The sequence below is a fragment of the Gavia stellata genome, chromosome 2 (genome assembly GCF_030936135.1).
Source record: "Gavia stellata isolate bGavSte3 chromosome 2, bGavSte3.hap2, whole genome shotgun sequence".
Lineage (NCBI taxonomy): Eukaryota > Metazoa > Chordata > Aves > Gaviiformes > Gaviidae > Gavia > Gavia stellata.
This window is the reverse complement of record NC_082595.1, coordinates 80,540,175-80,567,595: the sequence shown is the minus strand read 5'-3', so window position 1 is coordinate 80,567,595 and position 27,421 is coordinate 80,540,175. Positions and strand designations below refer to the sequence as shown.

Below are 27,421 nucleotides of genomic sequence, written 5' to 3'. Positions count from 1 at the left end.
CAAGACCAGATCAGGTCTCTTCCACTATCTCAGAAAGAAAAAAAAATATTTTTACTTAGTTACAGCAAGTAGAGATCATATCTACAACATCTGAGTATTCAATAAAACAAAGCAGATTGTATAAGCTTATCTATCAGCACAGACATTAAAAGGTCATAGTTTGTTTTATGTTTAAGGAAAAACACCTGTTAGAATTAGTTCAGTTTAAATAAAACAAAATAAGTGCTAAGACAAATCAATATTTGCATTTAGTTCCAGTTCAGTGGTTTATCTAAGATAAAACCCTAGTACCAGACAAGTCAATAAAAACTACAAGTGCTTGGCCAATCTTTATCTTGAAGTCAGTTGCACCTATTTTTGCTCGGTGTCTAGTATCCTTAAAAACAAGAGAAATTGTATTTAAAACTCTAGTTCCTACCTTCAGAAATCACTTGCACTTGTCAACATATGCTCTGTGATCACAGAGCATAAGAGTAGCACCAACAACAGTTACTCTCATTAGTTTTCATTATCAGGTATCAAAACCAGCAGGTACTCCAAGGCAAGCATTACATTTCCACTTTCCGAAATTGACTGGATGAAGCATTAGTGAAAACACTTCATTCAGTGTAACTTTTTTTTTAAAAAAAGTTGAGCATTACAAAAACCTTTCCTTTCATTTATAAAAACACTGTATCTGTAGTTAATAGAATTCCACTATAGCCTTTTGTTCACATTAACGTTCACATTTAAGAAATATCCATCCATTTTCTACTTACGGTAGGCTAGCATAGGACAGTGTATCAATACATTCTCCATCTCTTTCCTATTAAGAAAGGAGAACAAGACTCAAAGATACACAGTGCAACAATACATGTTAATGATGGAAAACCAAAGCCATCATTTACAGAGGCCAACTCTTGTGTTCATACATCAGAACACTAGTTTTAAGCATCAACTATACTGTTTCCATTGATCAAAGCAAATTAGGAAAAAATCATGCACAGTATTCAAAGTACTAAAAAAATATCATCAAGCATAGGTGGAATTTCGGAAGTTTATTTCAGTTCAACCCCAGCTCCTATGATTGAGCAACAAAGTTGGAGAAATTCGAATAGCCTGATTTCCTCACAGAAAAGTCATGACTAATGAGCTGATCAATGCCAGTGAATATATACTTCTCCCACCAAATACTAGCCAAGCCAAGAAGCTGTTTACAAGAAACCAAGACATATACAACCTGCTCAAAGTGATCTCATTTTGAAAGATGACAGATTTTGCTTTTCTAAACTCTGTCACAGAAAAGCTGCTATTTTTAATCACAAAAAAATATGGCAGCTTAAATACGAATTGAACAATTACATTTGTCAAAAAAATCAAAACACTTAAAACTGCATTAAGTCTAAAAATAGCCTCAAAAATAAAGGTGGATGAATGATTTATTTGAAGCATGGGGGAGACAGGAAAAAATCCATCCCCCTTGAGAAATGATAAGAACCACCAGGAATAAGAGTAACACCTACATACTAAATTTGAAGACGAGTTTAAATACAAGGGAACCACCTTGCAAAAGAGACCACAGCCTGATAGATTGGGAATAAAGAACTAATGGTACAAAAATTGTTTAAAACTAAATATCATCTATCCCAATAACACAAGTAGGAAGAAAACCTGAGGAGCTGCTAAGATCTTCTAGACGCATAGTCAGAATTCAGTAGTTACAGAATACTGATAATAAGATGAGAATACAGGACAGCTATTTGTCTTTTCTATCAATTAGCACACACTGTCAAGCCTTTTATGTATATAAATACATACATAACTCAATTTCTCTTTATACAGAGGAGCTGAAAGTTTGCCAGAATGAGAACAATTGAGAGCTCCAGCCTGAAAAAATCTGGACCATTCCGAAGGCCATAAATCTTTTGCTGAGTTTAATTTTTTAAACAAGAAACCAAAGCAATTGACAAAATTGATGGTGACTTTAAACAGCAATTAGTATTGCAATGGCTAGTACAATTCAAACTGTGCAAAAATTGTTTATATGTAGAAGAGGAAGGCAAAAGGCAACATTGTAAAGAACAAATACAGCATGATTTCAGTTAGCTTGTTTTTTTTAATGAAACCAGGCTAAACTCATTCCCAGCTTTAGCCCAGTTTCACAGAGGAATAAAGACTAAGACATTACCACTCTCAAAAAAAAATTCAACATTAAGACCTGCATAGATGGGAAGTCAAAGAAAGCTCCACAATTATCCACCTGCTTTTAGTCACTACTCACAGCTCCAGAATACCCACAAAAACATCGTCTGCCCAAATAACTGGTCAAAAAGGGATGGTTAATAACACAGATGAGCAAGAGTTATGCTGGATGTTACAGGGAATGATAAGTTAAGCTATTTTCCTGTAATCCTCTTACTCTTAAGATGTCAAGTTTCACTGGTATTGTTGCTCATGGAACAGCCCACATCTACATCTTAATAAACACTGCAGAATTCTCTTATCTGTAAAGTTGCACTGAGAAGCTCAGGTCTTAGTTTTCCTGAGTACATTGAAAAATTTGACAGAATACTTCTTTGCGTGTTTGTCTGATAGACATATACATTGAGGTGACACTTCAGGTGCTAAACTATTCACCAGCTAGGGTTTATTTCTAAACGTCTTCCACATACATGTTAAAGTAAATGGGAGATTTTGAAGTTAAATGGAATGCATCATTACACATACTTTATACTGAAAAAAGTCATTTCTTCAAATGAATTAAATAAGCTGCCAGCAAGCTGTTTTCTGGACATAGCTATTCACAGCTTCATATTAGACCAAAACAAATCAAAACCATGAAGAGATTGGGCTGCTTATTACAGCTGAGCATACACATATCACATAGGAAATACAAGAAATTAATGTATCTTACCTTCAGGTGCATCTGCATCACAGTCTTTAGATACAAATGTTGTCACATTCTTTGGCTGGCCATCAATTGTCTTATTACTCTGCATTGTAAAATATGGAAAATTAGCACACTAGTCTTCCAGCAGTGTTCTTCCATACACAATGGTAGTCCCTGAGGCAAACAAATCTCCCAATAAATTATTAATTTTATGAAAAATGTTTTGACAAATCTCTTGCAATATTCAAAAGGATTAATATTGTTTTTGAACAGTACATGCAGAGTAAGCTACAAGTGGTACAACATGAACATTTCTAAGTATGCTCTCATTTAGAAAAAATTTAATAGCTTGTGTTCTTTTTGAAGACTCATGAAAAATAAAAACTTCATCTCTGAAATTAAAGCTTTTAACTGCACATAAAGTGAATTTGGAATTCAACTTTGGTGACGAAGACACCATGGAAATGCTAGGCTTGCATAATGATACCAAACACAGTTTACTTCTCATCTAAAAGCCAGATGATAGCATCCAATATACTTAGATAGCCAGAGTGGAGTAAAACAAGTTATGCTGAAGTAAACTACTGAAAACACAGGTATTCCTGTTTAGGTGTCTCATTTCTTTGGAAAACTGACTCTTTCAGAGACTACATAAACTCTTTATGTACCACACTCGCCTTTGAATAATCAGTGAATAATTTGAGCAGAATCCAATACAAATCCTTTGTACTACATTGATCTCTTCATACACTAACTGACTTCAAAGGCTTTCATATCTACTGTACTTACTTTCAGTCTCACGACTTCCTAAACAGAAAGCCCTCTGAGGAAATCAGTAAGGGTCAACATCTTTTCTCTTTCAGGCTGAAGAAAACATGTCCCTTAAAACCTACCAAAAATCAGTACATGCTAGCACATAAAACTACGTGTTTCTCTGACAGTTCAATTAAAGTTTATCAATATTAAGTAAATTCAGATTTCACTCTGAACATTCAAGAAAAACAGCAGCAGTTTGTATGAACAGTTAACTTGGTTTCATGCAAAAACATGGAAGCATGGAGACCACTAACTGCCTTAAAAGAAACTGATCCAAAAGGAGTATGATTAGGCACAGGAATCAGGAACTAAAGTGGGACCAAAAATAAGAGGGCAATGTGTAGATAGAAACAATAGGATAAGAACAGAAGACATGAAACTTCAATTATTCAGTGTACATTTAGCAGCGGTCCCACTCTAGGAGGTATTCCAGCTGGCTATCACTATTACAGCTTACACTGTTCAGTCACAGAGTGCTTCTTTCAAAAGAACAGCATTATACATTGTACAATTATACAGGGACATAGAAAAAGCACAGAACAATCAGAATCTTGCCATTTCAAATTTTTGTCTTCCTCATTATTCATTTTCATTTTAAAATAGTAGGAATTTAAAATACAACATGCAACAATAACTAGACCTGTGGGTTTCCTTTGATAATATCTATGCTTTTTTACAGGTCTGATATAATTCTTTTTCTCCATGAACACTCCTGTAGTTTAGGACTTCTGACATATCTGGATTCAGCTCTAAATGCTTTCCACAAGCTCAAGGCACTGGGGTGTACCTTGATGTCATAAAACCAGCCCCTCTTTCCCTAGCAATCCTTTGTTCTCTCCTACACAAGGCAAAACCTTGGAAAGGGCCACTGAAAGTTTACTATTCTTTCACAAAACAGACATGAAAAAATGGAACATTATATCTCTGTTTAGGAATACAAATAAAGCATTTCATGGTATTAACCCTTCCTAATAAAAATTAAGAACCACATTTGCCACGCTAAGAGGAATGGTAATCTCATTAACTCTCAGTTGAACACCATTTTCATTTTTACATAGCTAGAATTTCTAACACTCAAATTTAAAATTCTTGAATGTAAGTAGTACTGCACAAAGGAAACCACACAAGTATTAAACAAGGCAAAGGTAGTCTTACACACAGCTAACTCACACAGAAAAGAAATAAGTTGGAAGTTGTTACTTACATTAAGGGATTAACTAAAAACTAACAACACTTATGGTAAGACTCAGCAAGACTTCAGTATCACTTCATCCAATGAAAGAAATTAAAGAAAAAAAAGAAGTCACACCTTTGCCAGTACAGAATTGGTTTCTACATGCTAGAACTCTTCCAAGCAGGTCCCTGAACAGGCCAAAATCTGCTCTCGTGAGTCCAGGGTTGTGATCCTACTATTTGTCCTGTTCTCTCCTCTTCGGATCCTCAACTCTCACTATCTCATGCTCACTGCAGCCAAGACTGCCCTTGATCACTTCTTTGTTTTCAGCACCAGGTTCAAGACAGCATCTGCCTATTTCAGCTCCTCAACTGCCTATGTCAGCAATTTGCCATCAGTGCACTCCAGAAGCCTCCTGGATTGCTTGTGCTCAACTGTGTTGCTTTTCCAGCAGATACTTGGGTGGCTCAAGCCTCCTATGAGGACCAGGGGCTGTGAACATTAAGTTACTTGCAGGTGTCTTAAGGGATCATCTGCTACTTCCTCCTGATCAGGCAGCCTGTGGCAGACTATCACCTGTGCTGATCTGCCCTCTAATCATAACCCATAAGCACTTAGCTGGCTTATCCATCCCAAGGCAAAACCCCACACATTCCCACTGCTCTCACATAAAGGTCAACTCTCCCTATTGGCCATGCCAGCCTGTCCCTCTTAGAGCCCACACCTAGCCATGGCAGCACTCGAGTTGTGTGAGCTGTTTCACCACATCTCCGATCCCAGTGAAACTGCAGACCTGCAACCTGGTGGTGTTGTTTTTTAAGGCAGTATGTTCTCCTCCCAGAGGCACAGCCTTCTGGAAAACTAAACAGAAATATTGCAAATGCTCAAAGCAGCACCCAGTTACTTCAGTCTCATTTAAATCCCTTCTCCCAGCCACTCTAGCTCAATTGTTTTGCCTTTGTGAAACTTACACTTAAACCCCAAACAGCACACCAAGGGATCTGGACTTTGTTGTACCTGAATGTGAGTAACCTGTTCATGACCCGGTTAATTGTCTACATTTGCAAGATCAGATCTAACAAAGCCTTCCCCTGTAGGATACCAGTTCTTGATAAACAGCTTTCCATAAAACCCCTCAAAATGCTTATGATGTGTAACTTTGAGCTTGCCCATAAATATGCAGGCTTCCATGCAAACTTAGATGAAATACAAGAATTAAAGCCTTCAGGTACAGAAGATGAAAGACTTTAAAAAACCAAAACCTTGAAGTACACAAAAGTGCAACAACAACAAAAGCAGAGACTAATGTCAACTACTTAATTCTGTAGAATATTTTATAGAACAAGAACTGCAATGAGTTTCATGAAGTTGGACAGTCCAAAATGTCTGAAATGTGATTAATCAGCACATACTCAGCTTCATTCTGATTATCTTCTACTGTACCAAGTTATCTTTGTCATTTCTCACAAATACACATATAAAAATATCAACTGCAGAACAACAACATTGCTTTCAGTCTAGACAGCCATACACACTAAACTAATCCTCATTGCAGTCACCCAGCAACCTAAGCTTAACAGTACAAAATCTAGTGGAAGCTAGCAGCTGTCTTACCAAAGAAGTAAAGTAATATTCAAAGTCTGACACTGTCTGAAGATGATCTAGGAATTGTGTTATATATAGTACAACCAGTTTCTGGCTTGTGCATTATCAAGAGACCTACTGGTAATTAAAAAAATCTGGCTACAAAAGAGTCTTCAAAACTGAGAATGGGCCTGGCTTTAAAAGTCACTGTAAACAGTACATTTTTCATACAGAAGACAAGATTTTTTTTTTTTTAAAAAGTATTCCAGCTCACCTGTACCAGGTATTTTTGGCTTCCATACATTACATACTGAGGGGCAAGACTGTAGATCATGTAACTGGTATGAAGAACTATCAACAGAAGTATCATACATAGAAACAAGAGTGCTTGAGGTCGAGTTTTTCCTCGTCTGATTTTATAAAGCTAAAACCAGAAAACATACAAATATTAACATAATGAAATTTTTTTTTTCCTCTGAAGACATTTAAATTCCTCTTTAATTCAAGCAACAACTTTAATTCTACTGACAGAAGTGGAAGGATGCTAAAATTATCCTCTGACAACTTAATTCTAATGAGTCAAAGCAGGTTTTCAGGTGTGTTTACCTGAATTTCAAGGCACAGCTATTGAACCAAGTTAATTGTTGTTTGTACTAATGATGCAGAACATTTATAAACCAGCAGTTAGTAGCAAGGCCTTAAATGGTGTTGCCTATAATTGATAAACTGTGCCTTGGTTTGTCAAAGAATATTGTGTCCTTCAGTCAAGGTGGTGTCATCTGTCACTACACCTCTAACTAGATCTAGAAACAGCAGAGGGAGTTACGAGAGACTACTCCCAGGCTCTGAGAAAACTTGCACACCATATGGTGGCATCTTTTCCACTTTATTCTACAGGGAACAAAATAATCCCTTTCTGTTACCCTGTAGATACCACTCTATTCTGTAATCCCCAAAGGCTCAGCTGGAGTACTATATTAGGGTAAAGAAGCTGGCAGCTGAGGGGTAAATGATGGACCACCAAAACCAACAGCCAATCTTACAACTCATTGCAAGGACTCAGGGTCACTGTTCACAATTTTGGGGTGTCACCACATGAAAGGGTGACAGTATTAAGGGGAAAGTAGGAACAGAAGCAGGGAAATATTTAACCAAGCATCACAGGCATGTATGACATACTATTGGATACAAAGCTGTTTTTTCAAATACAGTAATATATTATTTGCATCATATTTAGATATGCCATATCACTGTACTGTTTTCTCTCTTATCAAGCTAGATGAACTTGCTTGCCACCTAAAAAGCAAAGTCAAGCACTACTGAGTGCATGCACATTTCAGATTTTGACCATAAAATTCACTAATACTTCCAGTATATCAGAATCATATGGCTTTAACTTAGAAAAGTCAGAAGTCAAAGTGCCACTGATTAAACACTTGAGTCAGCTGACTGTATTGCTTAAAACTAAAACATCAGTTTGGGTCTGATAACTTAGCAAAACGGAACACCTTTTAAAAGCAGTAAAAACTCTACAATAGGCTTCTAACACTCATTAGACATACAGACAATGCTATTTGCAACATCCAGAATTTATGAAGCACTACATAAATGACTACTTAATATATTAACTATCACATATTTGTTAAACATCATACTGAGTATTATAAACGAAACTCAAGTTATATTTACCCTTATCCAGAAGAACCATATACCCATGTTTCGAATCCCTGCCATTGAAGTGAAGATAAAGTACATAACAATAGTTGTAATAAGAATATAATCAAGTGGAAAAACCTAAAACAAGAACACAAGCAGTTAAAAAGACATGAAGAAGTTCAAATTAGAAAATCAAGTTCTTTCCCCACTTAAAGCTAAATAAGTAGTTTCTACTTATAGCATCTGAGGTAGTAAGAGTCCTTCCATTTAAAGGTTTTACATAGCTGGCTCCAAATACAGCTAATATAACTTGCTGCTAATAGCGCTTGTACAATTAGTTTGGGAAAGCAACTGAGGTTTTTCATAGTTCACCTTAATTTTAAGTTGTTAAGTTTTATACATTGTAGGCCAAGAAATACTTAACTCTGTCTGACAGCACATTTTAAAAAGTCCACAGTAGCAACAGTAATTTCAGGATTGTATAGGCATTCTATTTGTGAATATTTCTGAACATATTTGCATACAAAACTTGATTTTTATATTTACATTAATAACACCTTGAGATAATACTGCTGCTGAACACTACTTTTCTCAGTAAAATGCAAGCTTAGGTGTTCAATAGTTTTAGAAGCCATGGGGAAACAATGTATTGTGCCAAACCATTTACCAAGAGTATGGAAGAAACTCAGCTAGGGGAGAGTAAAGCACTAGCTTACATTAAGGCTTTTCCTTTTCTTAGCTTACCCATGACTGATTACCAAATTCGTATGTGGCCTTGTTGCCTTCCAACCCTACTGAAGTTAACAGATGTTTGTTCTTATGTAGGGTTTGTTTCAAATACTAATGCAAAGATGACTGCAAAGTGTAATGTATTTTCAAGGTGCAATAAATATATTAAAAAGTGAAAAAAAAAATGCATTTACTTCACTTAAGGGGGATAAACTATCAAGTACACAAACAACTAGAACGTAGGTAGGGCATGGGAGGAAGTGCTTGTATTCTGTGCATGGTAACTACAAGTGATGTCATTCTTCATTGCCACTATGTTCTCATCAGATGGAAGTTACTTTCAAGCACCACCTTCCTCCAGCAATTGGCTTCCATCCACCCAAGGTTTTCATATCACTATCTAATAACTAAAAGATTGTTAACAAGGAAGTTGCCTTGCTTTTACAGAACACATATCTAGACTTTTTTTTTAATTAAATACTTGGGGAGAAGTGTAGTTTGCCTTTTGGCAGCTTACCAGAAAACAGAGAGGAGCATCCCTACATAAATATGTCACCAATTTTTTACTTACTGTTTGAAGAACAGGTAATAGCATATTCAATGGATTGGTCAGATTAGTTCCCAAAATTATAAACCCCGAGTCGAAGCCAGCTGAATGCAGAGCTTTGTCCAAACTGCAGTAATTAAGAAAAATTGAGTAAGTACTACGGTTCTGCCAGAGCTTTGTCTTCAGTTTAATTTAAAAGGGCAGCTGAACTAAGCCCAGAGACTGACAGCTTTTTTATATCTATATAGACACACACTTTGTTTTACCACACACATTGCACTTGTCCTGTGAAAAGCTATATTGATTTCTGCATCCCCTTGGCATTTTAGCTTTTCCCTAGTTTGGGTCATAGAGCTTATTTACCCAGTCTGAAAAATTAAAAATGCCAACATTTGAGACCTCTGGTTAGTGTCAATCTTCATTGAAATCCACCAGATTTGCAGGTGGCTATACTGCTTTCAATGCCATGAAACAATTACAGTGTAATGCACATCATAATGGATTATAAATATCGCTTACTGCAAGAATTTAAGCACCTGTTACCCAGCCCAAGAAGTACCTACATGCATTAAGATTCATTCAAGCAATCAGAATACTTCTGCAGTCTGAATTAAACTTCCTTAATATGTTTAATTTCTCTGCTGAATCAGAACTGTTTTCAGCGGCACATAGTCAATCAAGCTGAACCATGTCCTTCTTCGAATTAGTTTTAGCACATTTTATTCAGTTTTAATATATACTATTACAATGTGAAATACAACTCTCGTTACAGAAATGTAGCATAGAAAAGCGGGCTGACTTTTGAAGCAAACCACCCCTGCTTCTGATGTTAAAGCAGAAACTACACAGTTTAAGTGGTTAAGAAAAATGTTAAAATGTACTTACTTTGACAAGAACAGAGAGACAGTGAAGAGCAGTGCCACAATAATGAATAGTACTCCCCACACAATCTAGAAGTAAAGATTTATTACAATTTAACTGAAAGTGCTTGCAGTTGAGACTAGTCTTCACTTCTTGTATAAGTTTCAAAAAAGGACTAATGATCTTGGATTACCTCAGAGCTCAAACACACTTGAAACAGTAACTTTTTGGTAACTACTTGAAAGAAGTACTAACAAAATGTTTGCTCTGTTAAACAGGGTTTATGTCACACGTTTAAAATGTTAATCAAAGATGAGAACCACCTCTTTGCCAGGTGGACACACTAAGCTCAGAATCAAGTGTTCAAGTACATCATGTGCTAGAGTGCAATACAGAAGTCTACCCATAAGTCAGAAGTGTCATTAAGAACACCGATGAGATGTTATATTAAATGAACACAGCATTTAGCAGAATGCACAACCTGTACTTGCTATATTAAATGGAAAACCTTAACTATCCACATGCATTTGGGTTAAATTAAGGAAAATTAGAGTTTGAGTGTGCTCACCTTCCAATGGGAGGCAACCTGTGCACAGCTTACAAGAAACATCTCATCCTTCCTGAGTGAGAGCTCCCTTCTGTAGCACTACTCACGACACACTCAATGACCAAATCACTCGAGTGATTTAAAACTCAAGTAACCAAGTCCAAGTTCCAGACCTACTTTTTTCTTACTTCTGCCTGCAAGTCCTCTCAGTCACTCATCAGTATTGATTATTTCAAAGCAATTTAAGGTTCAAGTTATAGAAATCACCAGCTTCAAGTATTTTGACTCAAAGGTTTAAGTCACTTAGAAATTTAACTTTGAAGTGATGTGAAGACTTGAGAATGGACTAGAAGAAAAAAAATAAGATACTTATAAATACTAAGGTAGTAGGAAAAAATACTTAAGTTTCAAGAAAATCTAGGTAAGTGCTACTTAAATACTGTTTTTCTAAAACACTATCTATCTGCAAGTGATTAAAATAAGACAAGATTACTACGACCACATCACAACTGCCAGATAAAGGCCTCTCTTCCGGAGAAGGTTCTAGAAGAGTTTCCATACCCCTTTAGCTGCACACTGGGTGAGTCATTTGCCCCACAACCTTACTTTGGAGTGCATACCCTATTCAAGAATTTGAAACCAAAATAAGTATAAACAGCCATGGTTATTTAGCCAGCAGGTCACAAGCATAGCTAAGTACAGGTAAAAATTTTTAAGGACCACTATAATTAAATCAGATACTGCTATCAGATACTGTAAAATCAGCAATAGCAGGCTTTTTTGTAAGCTTTTGCACCCTAATACGGAACTGCCTGACACACAAAATAAGAACAAAATTTCTTGGCCAAGCCAAGGTGGCATATGAAACACTAAACTAAGTTTAACAGGTATACATGAAGCTTTTGTAGACCAACCGTATCAGCAGTTAAGCTGGGTTTCTGCATTCAGATTTTTGAGGTTTTACAGGCTAGATTAAGATAAGCAAACAGTTTAAAAGCTGATTGATTTAGTCCCTGAATATAGTCAAAGTATGAAAAGTTTAAGTTTAAACAGGAAGAATTCAGGAAACTTAACAGTAAGTTTGAAGAACTGAAAGTAATATTCTGACATCTGTACATTCTGTTTTCCCTAGTTTCTTCTTATTTTTATATTTAGAGGAAGAAGCCACCTTCTTTCAAAGGTGGCTTCATTTCTTTCAGTTCTTCTATGAATGGTCTGAATCAAGTAGATTCAGAGAAATAAGGTTGTTCCTTAAGATCTTAAAACACAGGAAGGTGTTTTTACTATGCCAACCAAATACAGCATTCTAGCCAGGACTTCATTCTCCAAGCTGTCATCAACAAGGACACCTCTGTTGTTTTTCCTGGGCTACAAGCTAGTTCAGAAAATCATTCCCCACTTCTTTGGCAGGTTTTCTCCCTCACAATCTTTTCTTTGGGGCGGTTAGGGGATGGTGCACAAAAGTGACCCCAGATTAAAAACCCATTGAGTTACAGCTCCAACAGGTTCACTGTACTTTCTTAGAAACTCTAGTCACAGAATATGCTGAGATAAGCATGCTGAACTTCCCAAACAATAAAGTTTTCAGATTGCTAGACCTGAGACAACCTAGACCAACTTATTTCCAAATTCTATATGCAGGAACACAATGCATGGTCTTCCACATGAATGAGGGAGTTTCATAGTTCAAATTATTTTATTAGCCTGAAAACTTGGCAAACAGCCATCTTGAAAAGGTTAAGAACTTTATTACAGCTGCTCATTAAAGATATTCAGAGTTACAATGCTATTATTGTTCATCAGATTCTGAAGATAAGCTTCCATCTGCAAACTCAAACACAATATGAGAACATCGCTTATAAAACAACTCATATTATGCAGGCTTTATAGGTATAGATTTAGAGACTAATACAAAGGTAAGTATGAACTGGCACATTTCCACATATTTAAGAGTACTAAGATTTTACCTCTCCACAGCAAACTCTCACTAGGTATCAGCCATACAGGAAATAGGTGTTTAAAAACATTTAAAACCAAGTGTGTGAAGCTTGCATTACTTCATTACCTTCTGCCAACTATGGCCAGTAGACAGGTATCCATATCTCCTCTGGAATATTTTGTGTCTTCTGAAGTGATGTATAACACTCTTAGCAGTAGGTAAGTGGTTGGAAAAGCACTCCTTTTCCCATTTTAACCTCAACTCCAGTCCCATTAAATATGAGATTGAAAAGGCTAATATTAAAGACCTTCATTCTACCTTAGTTCATCCCGTATTTCCACAGTGCTATTAAGACTACTGAACCATAAATGATTTGCAATTAACATCAACCTATGTTTACACAATTTCATTGACTTAAGCCTTTCACAGAAGGGATCCTTGTGTTCTTACCTAGATATTCCTTGTACCTCAACTGATTACAGACCAATCGACACTTCATTTCTAGTCTATTAACCAGCACTCAGCCAACAATTACGAGAACACTAACACTCAGACTAGTAGTTGAGCTGGCAACTTACACAGTCTGGCTGAGCCTTATCAAGTGTTACCAACCTGACTTAAATTGAAAGCATGCCTCCAAGCTGAGTATCATTTGGTATCTGGGTAAGGGAAAGAATAAGTACCTCCTTTCCTTTCCCCCCCGCATAAAGCCTAAGATAGGCTAGAAAAAACATTGCAGCAGGAACTATACACTCACTGTTGCCTTTTACTTGTCACCTATAGCAAAAGACAAATCTGTCATCCACAATCTTACTGGGACACTACTGTACTGCTATTTACTAGCTTTAAACCCACTAGAATATCTTCAAAAGATTCTAGATACACCTAGCCATCAAAATTCACAAAATAATTTTGCTTTGTGCCACAGCACAATTGAGAAGGAATCCAAGCGCCTAAGAACATGATTACATGTTCAACTTCAGAGCAAAGGACAGCACTTAATCAAAACCTCTTGTTCTCATAGCAGGACTATTTATCAACTGATGCTGAAAAGCTTTTAGTGTTAGAAGAGGCAAAAACAAAGGGCCTGGGTTTCAGCCAAACACCACACAGAGGAATTTAGTAAAGTCATTACAAATAAGAAAGAATTCTCTTAACACAGATCAAGGGTTGCTAGCTCTCAATGCAAGACAGTCTTACTTCCTACTCCCTAGTCCTTTTGAAAGCAGGGCCTCAATGCAACCACCATACCTCAAGCTACGTTATCTCCTCCACCACAATTAAGTTTGAACTGCTCCATTGCCAGGCCACATCCTCATATCCCTCAGCTACAAAACACAGACCCCACACCCACCTGTACTCAATCATTTGCTACAAAACAGATTTCAGAGCTGCTGCCTTGCACTTACATGACTGATCACCTCTATGTGTCTGCTTGAGTCTTCTAATCTACAGTCCGTTGTACAAGCTAGTATGCATACAAGTAACTGCCAGAAAACAGTGAACCATGTTTTTATGCAAGACTACAGATATTACAAAAAAAAAGAGTTGAAGTAATACCTGCTAATACAACTTACACTGCTGCCTGAAATGAGTTCCTTTATCATCTTAATAGAAAGCCTCTACACAAGCAAGTAAGGAAGCAGCTAAAGCAGAAGACAGTAAGAACTGGTTTACTTAAAGCTTTGTTTTACATTCAAACATATGGGATTAAAAGACATGGCTAAGCAAAAACCAAGACAAAGATACCAATATAGGCATTTCTCAATAGTAAAAAAGGAAGCATGCTACTTCTTGGTCGTAGTGGAAAGTTGAATTGCATTTCAGTTTAATAAATCAGGCCAAATAATTTAGAAATATTCTATTGATTAGTGTATTTTTCCACTGCTATGGCACATAAGTCACAAGCTGATAAGTCTTTTCTGACATTACTCGTGTTCTGCTTACATTGTTTTCCCTGGTACCTCCCTTCAACTTCCTAAACGTTCCCCTGGCCCCTGCATCATCCTTGTTTGAGTTACGCAGAGAACTCTTTGCCTTCTATCCTTGTTCCCAGATCTCAGTCAAGCTAAGTTGTTTCCATCTATGGATAATTCCCAAGTGTTACTAAGATAACCATGGAATTTAGAAATTAATTTATTCTGAGCAGGCATGACCACATGATCCACAAACGTAGGTGGTGGTACTTTAAAAAGCCTCAAAATTAAATTCCAAAATTTGTCAATATTCATCCCTCTAAAAAGCTAAAAGAACACTCACCTGCCCAATTGTTTCCTAAAGTGGTACTCACGTATCAACAAAAAAGAAACTGTGAATCTGTTTAGGACAGCTATTCCTTAACTTTGAACCAACACAAAAGAGCTGTCATCCTCTTAGGACTGGTATCCATTAACAAAGTAAAGAAAACTGGTAGCACATTATTGAACAGTTATACTGACCAAGAAGCAAAGTTGGATTCCTCACAGGAAACATTATTTGTAAGTTTGTAAGTATTTGTTTACATGGCAAGATTTTGGTAGCAGGGGGGCTGTAGGGGTGTCCTCTGAGGAGAGGCCAGAGGCTGCCCTGTGCTGGACACAGTGGTTTCCAGTTGGCTCCAACTGACCCACTGCTGGCCAAAGCTGAGCCCAGCAGCCAAGCTGCTGAACCCTCCGGGAAAACGTATTTAAGAAAGGGGAAAATACTAGACAGTAGAGAGGAGCAAGAGGAAAGTGAGAAACAGCCCTGTAGGCACCAAGCTCAGAGAAGAAGGAGGTGCTGTGCCAGACAAGGGAGCAGACATTCCCCCCCTAGACTGTTAAGAGGACCATGCTGGAACAGATAACCACTCAGCCCATGGAGGACCCCACACCAGAACAAGTGGATATTTTCTGAAGGAAGCTGCAGCCTATAGAGATTCCCACATGCTGAAGCAGGTTCTTCTGACCAGAACTAGAGCCCATGGAGTAGACACATGCTGGAACAGGAACAAAGTCTGAGGAGGAAGCAGCAGCATAAGAGAGGCGTAATGGACTGATGGCAACTCCCTATTCCCCATCCCCACTGTGCCACTCCAGAGTTAGGACTAAAGGAGTGAAGTTGAGCCTGGGAAAGAATGGGTGAGGGGCAGGAAGGTGTTTTAAACAGTCTGTTTTTCACCATTTGAATCAATTTTAATTGGCAATTTTCTTCAACTCTGTTTTGCCCATGATGGTAACTGGTAAGTGATTACCCTGTCTATCTCAACCCATGTATTTTTCCATCTTATTTCCTGCCCCATCCTGTTGATATGGAGAGAGCAGCTAGGGGGGCATTTGGCAGCCAGCCAAGTCAACCCACCACACTATTGCATGACATGACCTTCTTTCCAGGAAGTTTCAGGTAACCTGGCAAACACAGGTTAAAAATGATTGTTAGGTGAAGCAACACACTTAAAATTAAACTGTCACTATGTGAACTTAGGACATAAAATACTCACACCTCTTGCCTGTCATGCTGCCAACCTCCCTGATGTAGAAGACACAGCTGTGAATGGGGGAAGAAAGCCTGTCAATTTAGCCACACCACCTCTTTGAGGCAACTAAACTGACTCCTGACAGCACCTACAGTCTGCACTAACACTCTGCCAGCATGGCTGTTATCCAGACAATTGCCTACGGTTTCCCTTCTTTCAGCTCTCTCCAGAGAAATGTGTGTGGGAAAGAAATTAAATTCCCATTTTAAAAAAATGAAAAAAGAGGAATACCATAGCCCTCCATCCTCAAGATGGCATTACCTGTACCTATGCTTCCCTGAAGGCCTTCAGCAGCAGGTGGAGAGACCGACACATCTATACAAAGTCCCCATTATCCTTAAGATTACATAGGAGAACAGTTTCTCTCTCCCTTGCTAGAGTTCAAGTGTACCACTTATTTATAAATGAGAACACTGTGCTCTTTGTAGTTGCTTCCATATACGTGGACTGATGTCAAGGCCTTTAAGTTCCTACTTAAGCTAAGCCATATAAGCATGCTCTGTTCACACAGGTCTCAATCTTCAAAACGGAACCCTTCGTTTTCTTATATTACTCACCTTAGGCACCCACCTTAGGCATCTCTTCAGTTGGTTCACAACTCTTTTGAAGTACCCCATGAAAAACTGATGCAATACTCCCAACTTACTATTGTTGATTAGACTTCCATGCTCCACAACCTATAGTCTTTTTCATATATTAAGCAAACATAACTATGTGCTCTGGAGTTGTTTGTTTTTTTTTTTTTTTACCCTGAACAGTTTTTATACCTACCCCTAGAGTATACCACATTTCTCTTGCTGCTGGGAGTATCAGATGAAAGTGTGAGAAACCATAATAAAGAAAGGAGAAACAGTAGATTTTCTAGCTATCTACAGGAAAGGTTATATTTGGTAGAAGTATGTTAGACTAGTTTGACATTACTTGACAATCCCATGCTGACCATTACTCATTTCCTTGGGATCTTGCAGATGTGTTGCTTTTTACTAAATTAAAAAATTAACAGCTTCATCTTTGAGTTTGATTTAGCTTTGAATAAAACAATTGTTCTCAAAATTTACTTCACTCCATGTCAAAGAAAGCTTACTCTTCAGAGAAAAACATTTTGACTTTGTTTAACAACGAATCACATACTAATAGATATTTAGGTGTAACAAAATAATTAAAGCAAGAATATAGGAAGACACTATGCAAAGTCAATATGATTATAGAAGTCTGGATGTAGATACTAATTTAACATTGTAAAAAGACCTCCAAGACTAAGTGCTATTCCTGAACACGTTATTCTGTTCTGTCAGTCCTAGTAAGAGTCTGCAACTCCCATAAACCTGACCATCCCAAACACAAATGAGAAAGTGTTCTCCATATCTAGTACTTGCCTCACAACAAATGGAATTTCTCTTGAAGTCTGAGAAATGGCCACATTCTTGAACAATAATATACAAGTTGCATTAAAGACAGAAGTTAAGTGTTGTAAAAGCAGTAAGCAAAGCCCCAAGATATCTTCTGCACTTCTATATTGATCAGAAATATTATATATGGATTATATATATGGATATATATTAAAAGATCTCCTTTTCATGAAAGCCACTAACTGAATGATTGACAAGTTACGTATGTGCAAATACAACTCAAATGCTATTAAAGTAACAGTGAAACAGTCCTGCAAGAGTTAAGATGTTATTAAGTGATGGACATTATCACCTTCACAGGACAGCTCAAGGAAAAGTCAAAGTAAACAAGTTTTGTAACATGCTTCATAGCACAACCCTATTCTAAGTGAAAATTTGTCAGGAAAAGTTATCCACCTGCAACTCCCCTTTAGTCTCCGATTCTTAAGTCAACAATGCAAAGTGACTGTCACAGTTATGAGAGAATAAAAAGCATTCAAACCACAAGGACAAAGACACACTGGAATACCATCCTGACTGTTAAGTGAAAATTTCTGAGTAACTAATGATACTGTATGCTATCCCATGACAACACAATGAACTGTTAAAAGTCCTACAGACAATAGATATGGCCAACGCATTTTTCAAATTTAAGGTTAATGTGAAAAGTTAAAGAAACTACGCAAGCTATTTTGAATCAAAGGAAGCATCCAAACTGTTAAAGTGACTAGTTAGGGATATTTGTCCTCTAAATGAAAGGGCTAAGAGTAGATTTCTAATGGATCATAGAAAGATAACTCCACCAAGAATTTCACTCTAAAAGCTTTTGTTCAACTGCAATTTCATCCCATTTCCATTGGTACGCAGCACTAACAGTAGCAATGACATTACAGGAAATTGCTTTAGCCCCTGCCTCAACCTTTCAAAGTGCAGCCTACAGTTTAAAGTAATGCTAAAATTTCTTCCTACATCTATTTGGCAAAAAATACTATATATGGCAATACTGTTCTATAAAAGTACCTGGTTTTAAAAACCAGTACCTACCAAAATCAAAGTCCTAAGATCAAAAAGAGACCAAGATCAAAGCTTTGCCCCAGTAGCAGTCTCCTTTGCACCAGTTAAGTATCAAGACCTAAGTTCTATGCAGCTAGCTTAATGTTGATCAAGTAACTACTTGGCAAGATGCTCATTCCAAATGCATACATTCTCAACATATCTCACTTCTGCTGGCTCCATGTATCTTAGAGTAACCTAAGCTACCTGACAGCTATAGAATTCTTTCTCTTCTTCCCATTTTCACATGCCTGAGAAAAATAAGGTACTCAGATTTTCTATGGCAGTGGCACTACAGTAGATCAGCTAGGACTTGCTCCTTTTCAACCTTAATCATATTTTAGGCAACGTAAAAGGTTTTCCAAGAGCTCAAACAGAGCTTGCTAATAGGGCTGTCATTGGTAGTATAATAGTAATTAAAAAAGTAGTTGATATTCAGGCTGGTGATGAATAAACTTGACCTATGATTTATCACAAGCACAGATACAGGCTTGGCTGAGAACAGATTGAGAGCAGCCCTGAGGAGAAGGACTTGGAGGAGTTGGTTGACGAGAAGCTCAACATGACCCAGTAATGTGCGCTTGCAGCCCAGAAAGCCAACTGTATCCTGGGCTGCATCAAAAGAAGGGTGACCAGCAGGTCAAGGGAGAGGATTCTCCCCCTCTACTCTGGTCTCATGAGACCCCACCTGGAGTACTGCATCCAGCTCTGGGGCCCCCAGTATAAGGACATGGACCTGTTGGAGTGAGTCCAGAGGAGGGCCACAAAAATGATCAGAGGGCTGGAGCACCTCTCCTATGAAGACAGGCTGAGAGGGTTGGGGTTGTTCAGCCTGGAGAAGAGAAGGCTCTGGGGAGACCTCATAGCAGCCTTCCAGTACCTGAAGGGGACCTACAGGAAAGTTGCAGAGGGACTTTTTACAAGGGCATGTAGTGACAGGACAAGGGGTCATGGCTTTAAACTGAAAGATGGTAGATTTAGATTAGACATTGGGAAGAAATTCTTCACCATGAGAGTAGTGAGGCACTGGAACAGGTTGCCCAGAGAAATTGTGGATGCCCCAACCCTGAAAGTGTTGAAGGCCAGGTTGGATGGGGCTTTGAGCAACCTGGTCTAGTGGAAGGTGTCCCTGCCCATGGCAGAGGGGCTGGAACTAGATGATATCTAAGGTCCCTTCCAACTCATACCATTCTATGATATGGGAAGAAGAAAGCTGGAAGTTATTCCAATTTAAGTCTCAAAAAGAGAGAAAAAGTCTTACCTTTAGAGGTCGGATAGCTTCACAGAACTTTGCCCACCAGCTTTTCTCAATAGACTCCAGATGCCTCTCTCTTCTTCGAAGTGTCCTTAGTCTCTCTTCTAGTTGTTGTACAGTCCGTCTATCCCTTGATGACAGAGGCCGACCATCTCTGCACTGGTTACCAAAAAAATAGTGCAAGAGATCAAGGGACAATGAATCAAGAAAATAGACTTGACATTAGTTTAATGAGTTACAACAACTCTAAAAACTTTGTAGTATATAATTCACACTGTTTCTACACATAGCAAGAGATGAAGTGCAAAAGTCACAAGCTGAAACAAGGGGAATTCCTATTAGTGGTAGAAAACACTCTTCACAATTAGGCTGTTCCAAAATTTTAACAGAGTGGGCAGTCTCCATGGCTAGAAAAGCTCAAAATGCCCAGCTGTGATCTGAATAACCTGATCTAATCTGAAAGGGGTCCTTGCTTTGTGTAGAGGGTTGAACCTGATGACTTTCAGAGGTCCCTTCCAATCAAATTCCATGACTAAGCCAATTTATTAAGCTTGGCATCTGTATTTTCTTTCCAGCATTCCACTACAGATACTCAGCTATGTTTCTTGTACTTGCAAGAGCAAGACAACTTGCTGTTCCAAAAATTAACCTTACAGAAATCCAAACAAGAGGCACTGTTACTCCAAGAATTAATTGAGTGTACCAGATAATTGTTTGTTTGATTATTATGTTTAAGAAGGTATTTAATTCTGAGCCTCTAAATACTGAGCAGGTGCCATTGCACTCTGCTGTAAATTGAGTAGCACATCCTTAAATCTCAGTTATATGCTAATAAGCTAAAGCAACAAAATAGGCATTAAGAAACCATTTTGGCTCAGTTACTAACGTTGATGCTACTGTATAACAAACTGACCCTTAGATAAAAAAGATTCTTGTAGTTTTAGTACATGTCCTACTATATATTTTTAAAATTTGAAATTCATTATTCATTTTTTTTCCTGTTCTTTTAAAAGAGCCTTCCTGCAAATAGTAAAACACTTCACACCTGATGAAGTTAAAGCAAATCTATTTTAGATAAATTTCTCAAAAGGTTACAAGACTAAGACCACACTCTAGGCACATCTAGCACTTAAAAGTATATTGTGACCTCCAATTTAACAGGAACACATATTCTCCATACCCTGTGTAGCACCTCAGTGACTTGAAAGACTTGGCAAACAGTCCAAGCTCCCATTATTTAAGACTAATGAAATAAAGCTACCAGGTGTACTAATAGCAGAATGTGCTGGTTTTGGCTGGGATAGAGTTAACTTTCTTCATAGTAGCTAGTATGGGGCTGAGTTTTGGATTTGTGCTGGAAACAGTGTTGACAAAGCAGGGATGTTTTAGTTACTGCTGAGCAGTGCTTACACAGTGTCAAGGCCTTTTCTGCTTCTCACACCACCCCACCAGCAAGTAGGCTGGGGGTGTGCAAGAAGTTGGGAGGGGACACAGCCGGGACAGCTGACCCCAACTGACCAAAGGGATATCCCATACCATATGATGTCATGCTCAGCATATAAAACTGGGGGAAGAAGGGAGGACATTCAGATTGATGGTGCTTGTCTTCCCAAATAACCATTATGCATGATGGAGCCCTGCTTTCCTGGAGATGGCTGAACACCTGCCTGCCAACGGGAAGTAGTGAATTAATTCCTGGTTTTGCTCTGCTTGCGTGTGTCTTTTGCTTTACCTGCTAAACTGTCTTAATCTCAACCCACGAGTTTTCTCACTTTTACTCTTCTGATTCTCTCCCCCATCCCACCGTGGGGAGTAAGCAAGCAGCTGTGTGGTGCTTAGTTGCCAGCTGGGGTTAAACCACAATATAGAAGACCATACTACATTCTGAATCTTTTGATTAGATTAAGTAGCATACTTTCATACTTCTAGTTTTCACTGTACATTACCCTCACTAATACTCACTTTCTTCAGGACTTCATGCAAATGTCACTGAAGAACTAAGATTTCAATTACAGACTGAGGCAGAATCCTGACCATACTCCATAAATCAAGTAAAATTAGTTTGTAATAATGGTCACATTAAAATATAGACGTAACTTAAAGACTTTCTACTTTTTGATCCTATTTGTTAGCTAGACCGAACAACAAGACCAGTTGCTTGCAAGCTCTCATAATCCAACATAGTCTTCTGTCATAAGTAATGCTCCATTTTTCAGGGTTTCTCACTTTCTCATATTGGCTTCAGTAATACAGATGCCTTTGTTGTAGTAGTACTCTGTACAAAACTAAAACTTTACAATTTAAACTGGGGGAGACTACTTCTTAGGTTTCATTATGCAACAAGATTTCTAGAACACTGAAGGTGCCCACACTGTGTATAGGTAGCCAAGTATCAAGGGAAGACTGTTGGAACTGTTTCAACACTGCTGAGGTCTACTATCACAGAGCACACAACAGCACAGATGGACTACCTGGATATAAGTAATGCATCTTAATGGCCCTTCCCTCAACTCAGGGCTCTGAAAACACTAGTCAAACCATTATCTGAAATGGGTTGGGAAAAGGGTGGGAGATTATCCTTAGCATCTTGTACACAAAGGAGAAATCTTATCCTCCTTTGGCTTGCACTCTTACATCGTTAAAAATGTCCTGCTTACATTAGGCACAGCATTTCAGTGAGCTGCAAAGCCATCATGGGTTTGCAAATGGTATTAACATCCTAGGGATGTTTAAGACTCAGAACAGAGATTTCCATATGTACGATTTTCATAAAAATTATTTATAACAGCAAGGTACATTAACTGGGAAGAAAGAATATCTGGGGCTGTTATTTATTCATAAAGATGATTAATAGTTTGATGAATCTAACTCATGACAGCTCCACATGGCAAGTATTCAGTGTTGATAACTACACTGAGTAAGTATCAACAAATTGGATGCCATATCTGACAGCAGACTAAGTGAGGTTAATATTCTTAACTTCTACAAAGTATCTCTTCCATATACCCAAGCAGGACTGGAAAAAGTTTGAGTTTAGCTCATCAGCACCATTCTTAGCTATACAGAAGTAACTACTGCTACAGGACTAATAAAGAAAACCTGATCACTACCACACAAGTGACCACATTTGTTTCCAAATAACTCAAATAACTGCAAGCTAGTCACTTCTGACTTGCTATTGTTTCTGGAACAAAAATGCTCTACAGTATGACCATAAACAGCAAGCAAGAAAAAAAATTCATTAAGAAAGTGAGAACAGTGAAGACCATACCTTTGATTTAATCCTTAATAAATGTTGCTCCACTTCTTCAATATCTTCAGTGTTCTCTAAACGTTCATAAGCTGCACTGGTAGTTCCCTTAATCAAGTTTAGAGGCAAAGCTGACATACCATAAGCCTAAGATAAAAGGGAAACATACATACTCAAATTTTCTGCCATACATTTTCATCTGATAAAGCTGCTGTATGTTGTACCTATAAGGTATCACTGCTGATTTTTTCCCACCCTCTTCTACAGACTTTAAGGCAATCAATTCTTTTCCTTTTTTAAGCAAAACAAACATGCTACGCAGATTCCAGCATCCCGCATTGTTCCAATGGTACTTAAGCGCCTCATGATCACTGAGACAATAGCATGTATTAAGACTTCACATAAGCATAGCCCACTGAAGTTTTATCAAGCTAGGCCTTGGATTTTTTGGTCAAATCATTTAGCTTCCCAAAACTTTAACTTCCCCATTTTAGATCATAATCAAAACATAGTAATACAAGAATTTCTAGATATTGAACTTAAACAGTTTTAGAATCAAATTATACACAATTCCTTTGTAGCCAGTAGTTTTCAACTTAATTTTAAATTAAAATTATGTAGAAAGTACCTGATTTAGTAAAAAAAATCTGCAGTAAAAAGACACACAAAAGCTAGGTGAACACCTAAACTCAGTTACATTCCAAGACTGCTGAGATACCTATTCACAAATTTTGTTGGCATTTACTTAGTTATAAATCCTATACCATTTGAAGTGTTTGCCAGTTTCTACATCAACAGTGTGCTCAGATTTTTCCAATGCAAAGTCTGTAAGCTTTCCACTAACTCAAGAATCACATATTTGAGGCGAGGTAAACAAGAAAATGCCACTATTTCCTCCCTGCTACCCTACGAGTCTTACAGATCTAGGCCAAGGTCAGAAGTTTCTCCAGTCAGTTTACAGACATTAGCCATAGGCTTCTTATTTGTTTTACTGTGGGTGGGAGGCTGTTGGTAATACGTTGTCCTTGGTGCAGAGCTCAGCAGGAAGGTTTTTCTTTTCTTTCTCTTAATCACAATTAACACATGCAATTTTAGCACAGTGCTTGAAATCTGAACATTCCCTAAACTTCCAAAATGAGCAGTTTTCTAGCTTTTCAAAAGAATACTCCCCCCTTCAAACACAGCTTTACATTTCATACTGAGAATAGATTTAACACAAATGCTAGTGTGTTGTGTTACCATACATGCTGTCAGATCACATCACCTTTCTGTACACAAGACTTGATTTGACCTGCTTAAGAACCTACTTAAACATACTAATGTCTCATTCAATGTACTCAAAGCAAGACCCTGTGCATTTTTTGGGTGTATTTTTTCAATACGCTCTATACCCTGCCACCAACACCCATTCCTAAGCCCCTTTAACAAAGGAGTCTTATTCACTATTACTGTAGCTCAAAACCACATTACTATTTAAATTTATAACCATTTCAATATATATACACCTGACACTGAGTCTACAAACTTCAGTTTTACTCTGCAAGCAACAATATTCCACGATTTCAAGAACTTTCAAGTATTAGGCTACGAAAGCATGAAACAAAAGTTTAGCAGTCTGACAGGCTTGTTCACTTACTGTGGAATTAGGTTTCTTATGTTCAGAGTGACAGTCACCAGTAAATTGTTGGAACAGTGTCAGTTAAGTTCAACAAGCAGACAGCGTGTGTGTCTCTCAACAGGCTTCCAACGCAAGGGAACAGTAGTACCTGTTAGATCACTTTAAAGCATTTAAGTAAGGGTAGAAGAAAGTATTTTCCTTCAAATATTTCTTGAAATATATATTAGCAAAGAACACATTCAGCTAGATCTGTGACAACTTGCACTGCATGACTTCTTTTGCATAGCTATAAAGTATTAGAATTCTTTTTACCATAGACTCCTAGAGAATAAGGTAGGCTATTAGCTACCTGCTCAGCATTTCAGGACTTCACAGCTGACATAGCCTCATTTGTCACCCAAAAATACAGCTAAAAAAAGTATTTGCAGCACTGCTTACAGACTGTTTCAAATAAAGTTAACTCCATTTTTTTAGCTGCAAAGGGTAACTAGCAATTTCAGTCCTATGTTAAAGCTTTTTGCTGTAAAAGCTTATATGGGAAAGATCTCTTATCACAGGCTAGTGATGCTGATTAAGTTTCATGTTTTCCAAGACATTCTAGAAGTTCTGGTTTGAACACAGCTATACAACCACAGAAAGGCCTACCTACAAGATTAAGTATTTTAGGTAAGGAAAAGAATGTAACTTAGGCTGGACTTTACAACTCTGTCTATAAATGTGGCTCAGTTCTCCCTTTAGAGTATTTCCTATGAGAGCATTAAGCTGTTTCACTATCTACAAGAGCTAAAAAACAGTCTCCCCCAATTTTCCTTTTCTCTAGGCTGAAGAAAGAATTCCTTCAACCTTTCTGTTGAAGGGCTGCATTCTTCAGCTCTCTAATCACTGTCAGAAGCCTCCCCTGGAGCCTCTACAGTTTTCCAGTTTCTTAAAGCAGGGGACCAAAACCAGACACAGTTTTCCCAGGTGTGGCTTTGGGGGTGCCAAGTACAGTGGAATAATCACATCCCTTGATCTACTGGCTATGCTCTTGCTGATGCAGGCCCAGGACACCGTTTGCATTTCTGCAGCAGGGCACCATTGATGGCTCAGCTTGCTGTCACTACAACCTTCCAGATCCTTTTCAGCAGAGCCATCCCCCAGCCGGTCAGACCCCAGCATGAACTATGGTTGGAATTAATCCATTCCAAGACAAGGTCTTAACATCTGCTACGCCTGATGCCATTCTTGTTGGCCCAGTCTTTCTACCTGTCAATGTCTCTATGGTGGCTCTTCATTTGGTTGTACTCACTTCCCCCAGTTTGATAACATTCTCAAACTTGTGACTATATACTCAACCCCATCATCCATATCATTTATGAAGACTTGGGCCCATATTGACACTGAAGAGCTCACTCAGGTCTGGCTGCTAGTAATGTAACTCCAGAATTTAGGTGAAAGTATAAACATAATCCAACTTCATAACTAGAATGCAGGCTGCAATCTAACCAAGATCCCTCTGTGAAACCCAAAACATTTCCAGCCAGAGCCAAAGATATTCAGTATGTAGAAATATAATAATGAGAGATTGCTATGACAATAGGCCTACACAATTTTACAAACCTAAGCTTAGAAGCAATTAGATTTCACCATTAAGCCAAGGCTTCCACCTGTTCTTCAGCCGCCATTAACAGATATCAAGTATTTACTCAACAGATAGTTAAGGAATAAAATTCAGAGTTCTACATTTTCTGAATGTAAGTTCCTACAAAGCAAACTGCAACTCTTGAAATGGTGCATTGTTTTGCTGTTTTTGCAGATGTGAATTACACACTTGAATGTCCAGCTTGCTCTAGTGATAAAGGCAGTCTAAGTTCCTTCCTTGAATACAAAAGACACTAATAGTGAGATGATTATGCAAGTAAGTCTCCCATCATCAGTGGGGGGGGAAAAAAGCCACACTGGTCCTTCAAGACATCCATATACAGACTGAAGGACAGAAAGATGAGTCATCTCATGTGATGCGTCACAGGTCTGAACAGAAGCTTTACTAGCTCAGTTTCAGGGCTGCAATTCCCTTCAGGCTGATGCAGAAGTTCAAGGCTGCCCTCAACAAAGTTTTAATCCCCTGGGTTACTGCAAGTGTTAAGTTATTCATGGGCTATTATTTTGGGCATCTGCAACTCAACAAGCAAGTAATGTATCAAAGATAGCACAGGAAAACCAAAGCTGTACACTAAAGCCAAGAGAGGGCTCAGTCCTGAAACAAATGGTTGGTTCAAATTTTGTAATATGAATATAAACAGATCAGAAAAGCCTTTAAGTAGTTAAGTTAATTTATACCCACACATGAATTTTGATAAAATGAGTAATTAAGTCTTGACATATTTACACCACTGAAACAACAGTTTCCAGGACTTACTTTTAGACAACCTTTGCCTAGAAGTGTTAAGTCAGGTAAGAGGCATGGTACTAAAAACAGTCATCCAAATGTAACAGCCAATTACAGGATACATGGTTAGTTTTTCCACATACGTTCTTCAAAATGAACTGAATCTAGTACTAAACACTAACTGTGCAGGCTGGTATCTGATAATACATGCTGCAAGGTTAGGTCTTTAAAGTCTCAGGCTGCTCTCTCTACTGTTACTGAATGCCTGATCAGC

General features: G+C 38.0%; 1 protein-coding gene across 2 annotated transcripts in view; it reads right to left on the bottom strand.

Moving 5' to 3' along the window:
• The window catches only part of LMBRD1 (LMBR1 domain containing 1), an 88,192-nt gene that overhangs the window by 14,668 nt on the left and 46,103 nt on the right, over positions 1-27,421 (bottom strand). For both annotated transcript variants that reach the window (XM_059832972.1, XM_059832979.1), the window contains 7 exons: positions 23,183-23,308; positions 19,918-20,070; positions 10,261-10,325; positions 9,400-9,502; positions 8,133-8,237; positions 6,718-6,867; positions 2,894-2,972 (listed from right to left, as the gene is read on the bottom strand). In XM_059832972.1, the coding sequence (XP_059688955.1) occupies positions 2,894-2,972; positions 6,718-6,867; positions 8,133-8,237; positions 9,400-9,502; positions 10,261-10,325; positions 19,918-20,070; positions 23,183-23,308 (781 nt within the window). The remainder of the gene's footprint in view (positions 1-2,893; positions 2,973-6,717; positions 6,868-8,132; positions 8,238-9,399; positions 9,503-10,260; positions 10,326-19,917; positions 20,071-23,182; positions 23,309-27,421) is intronic.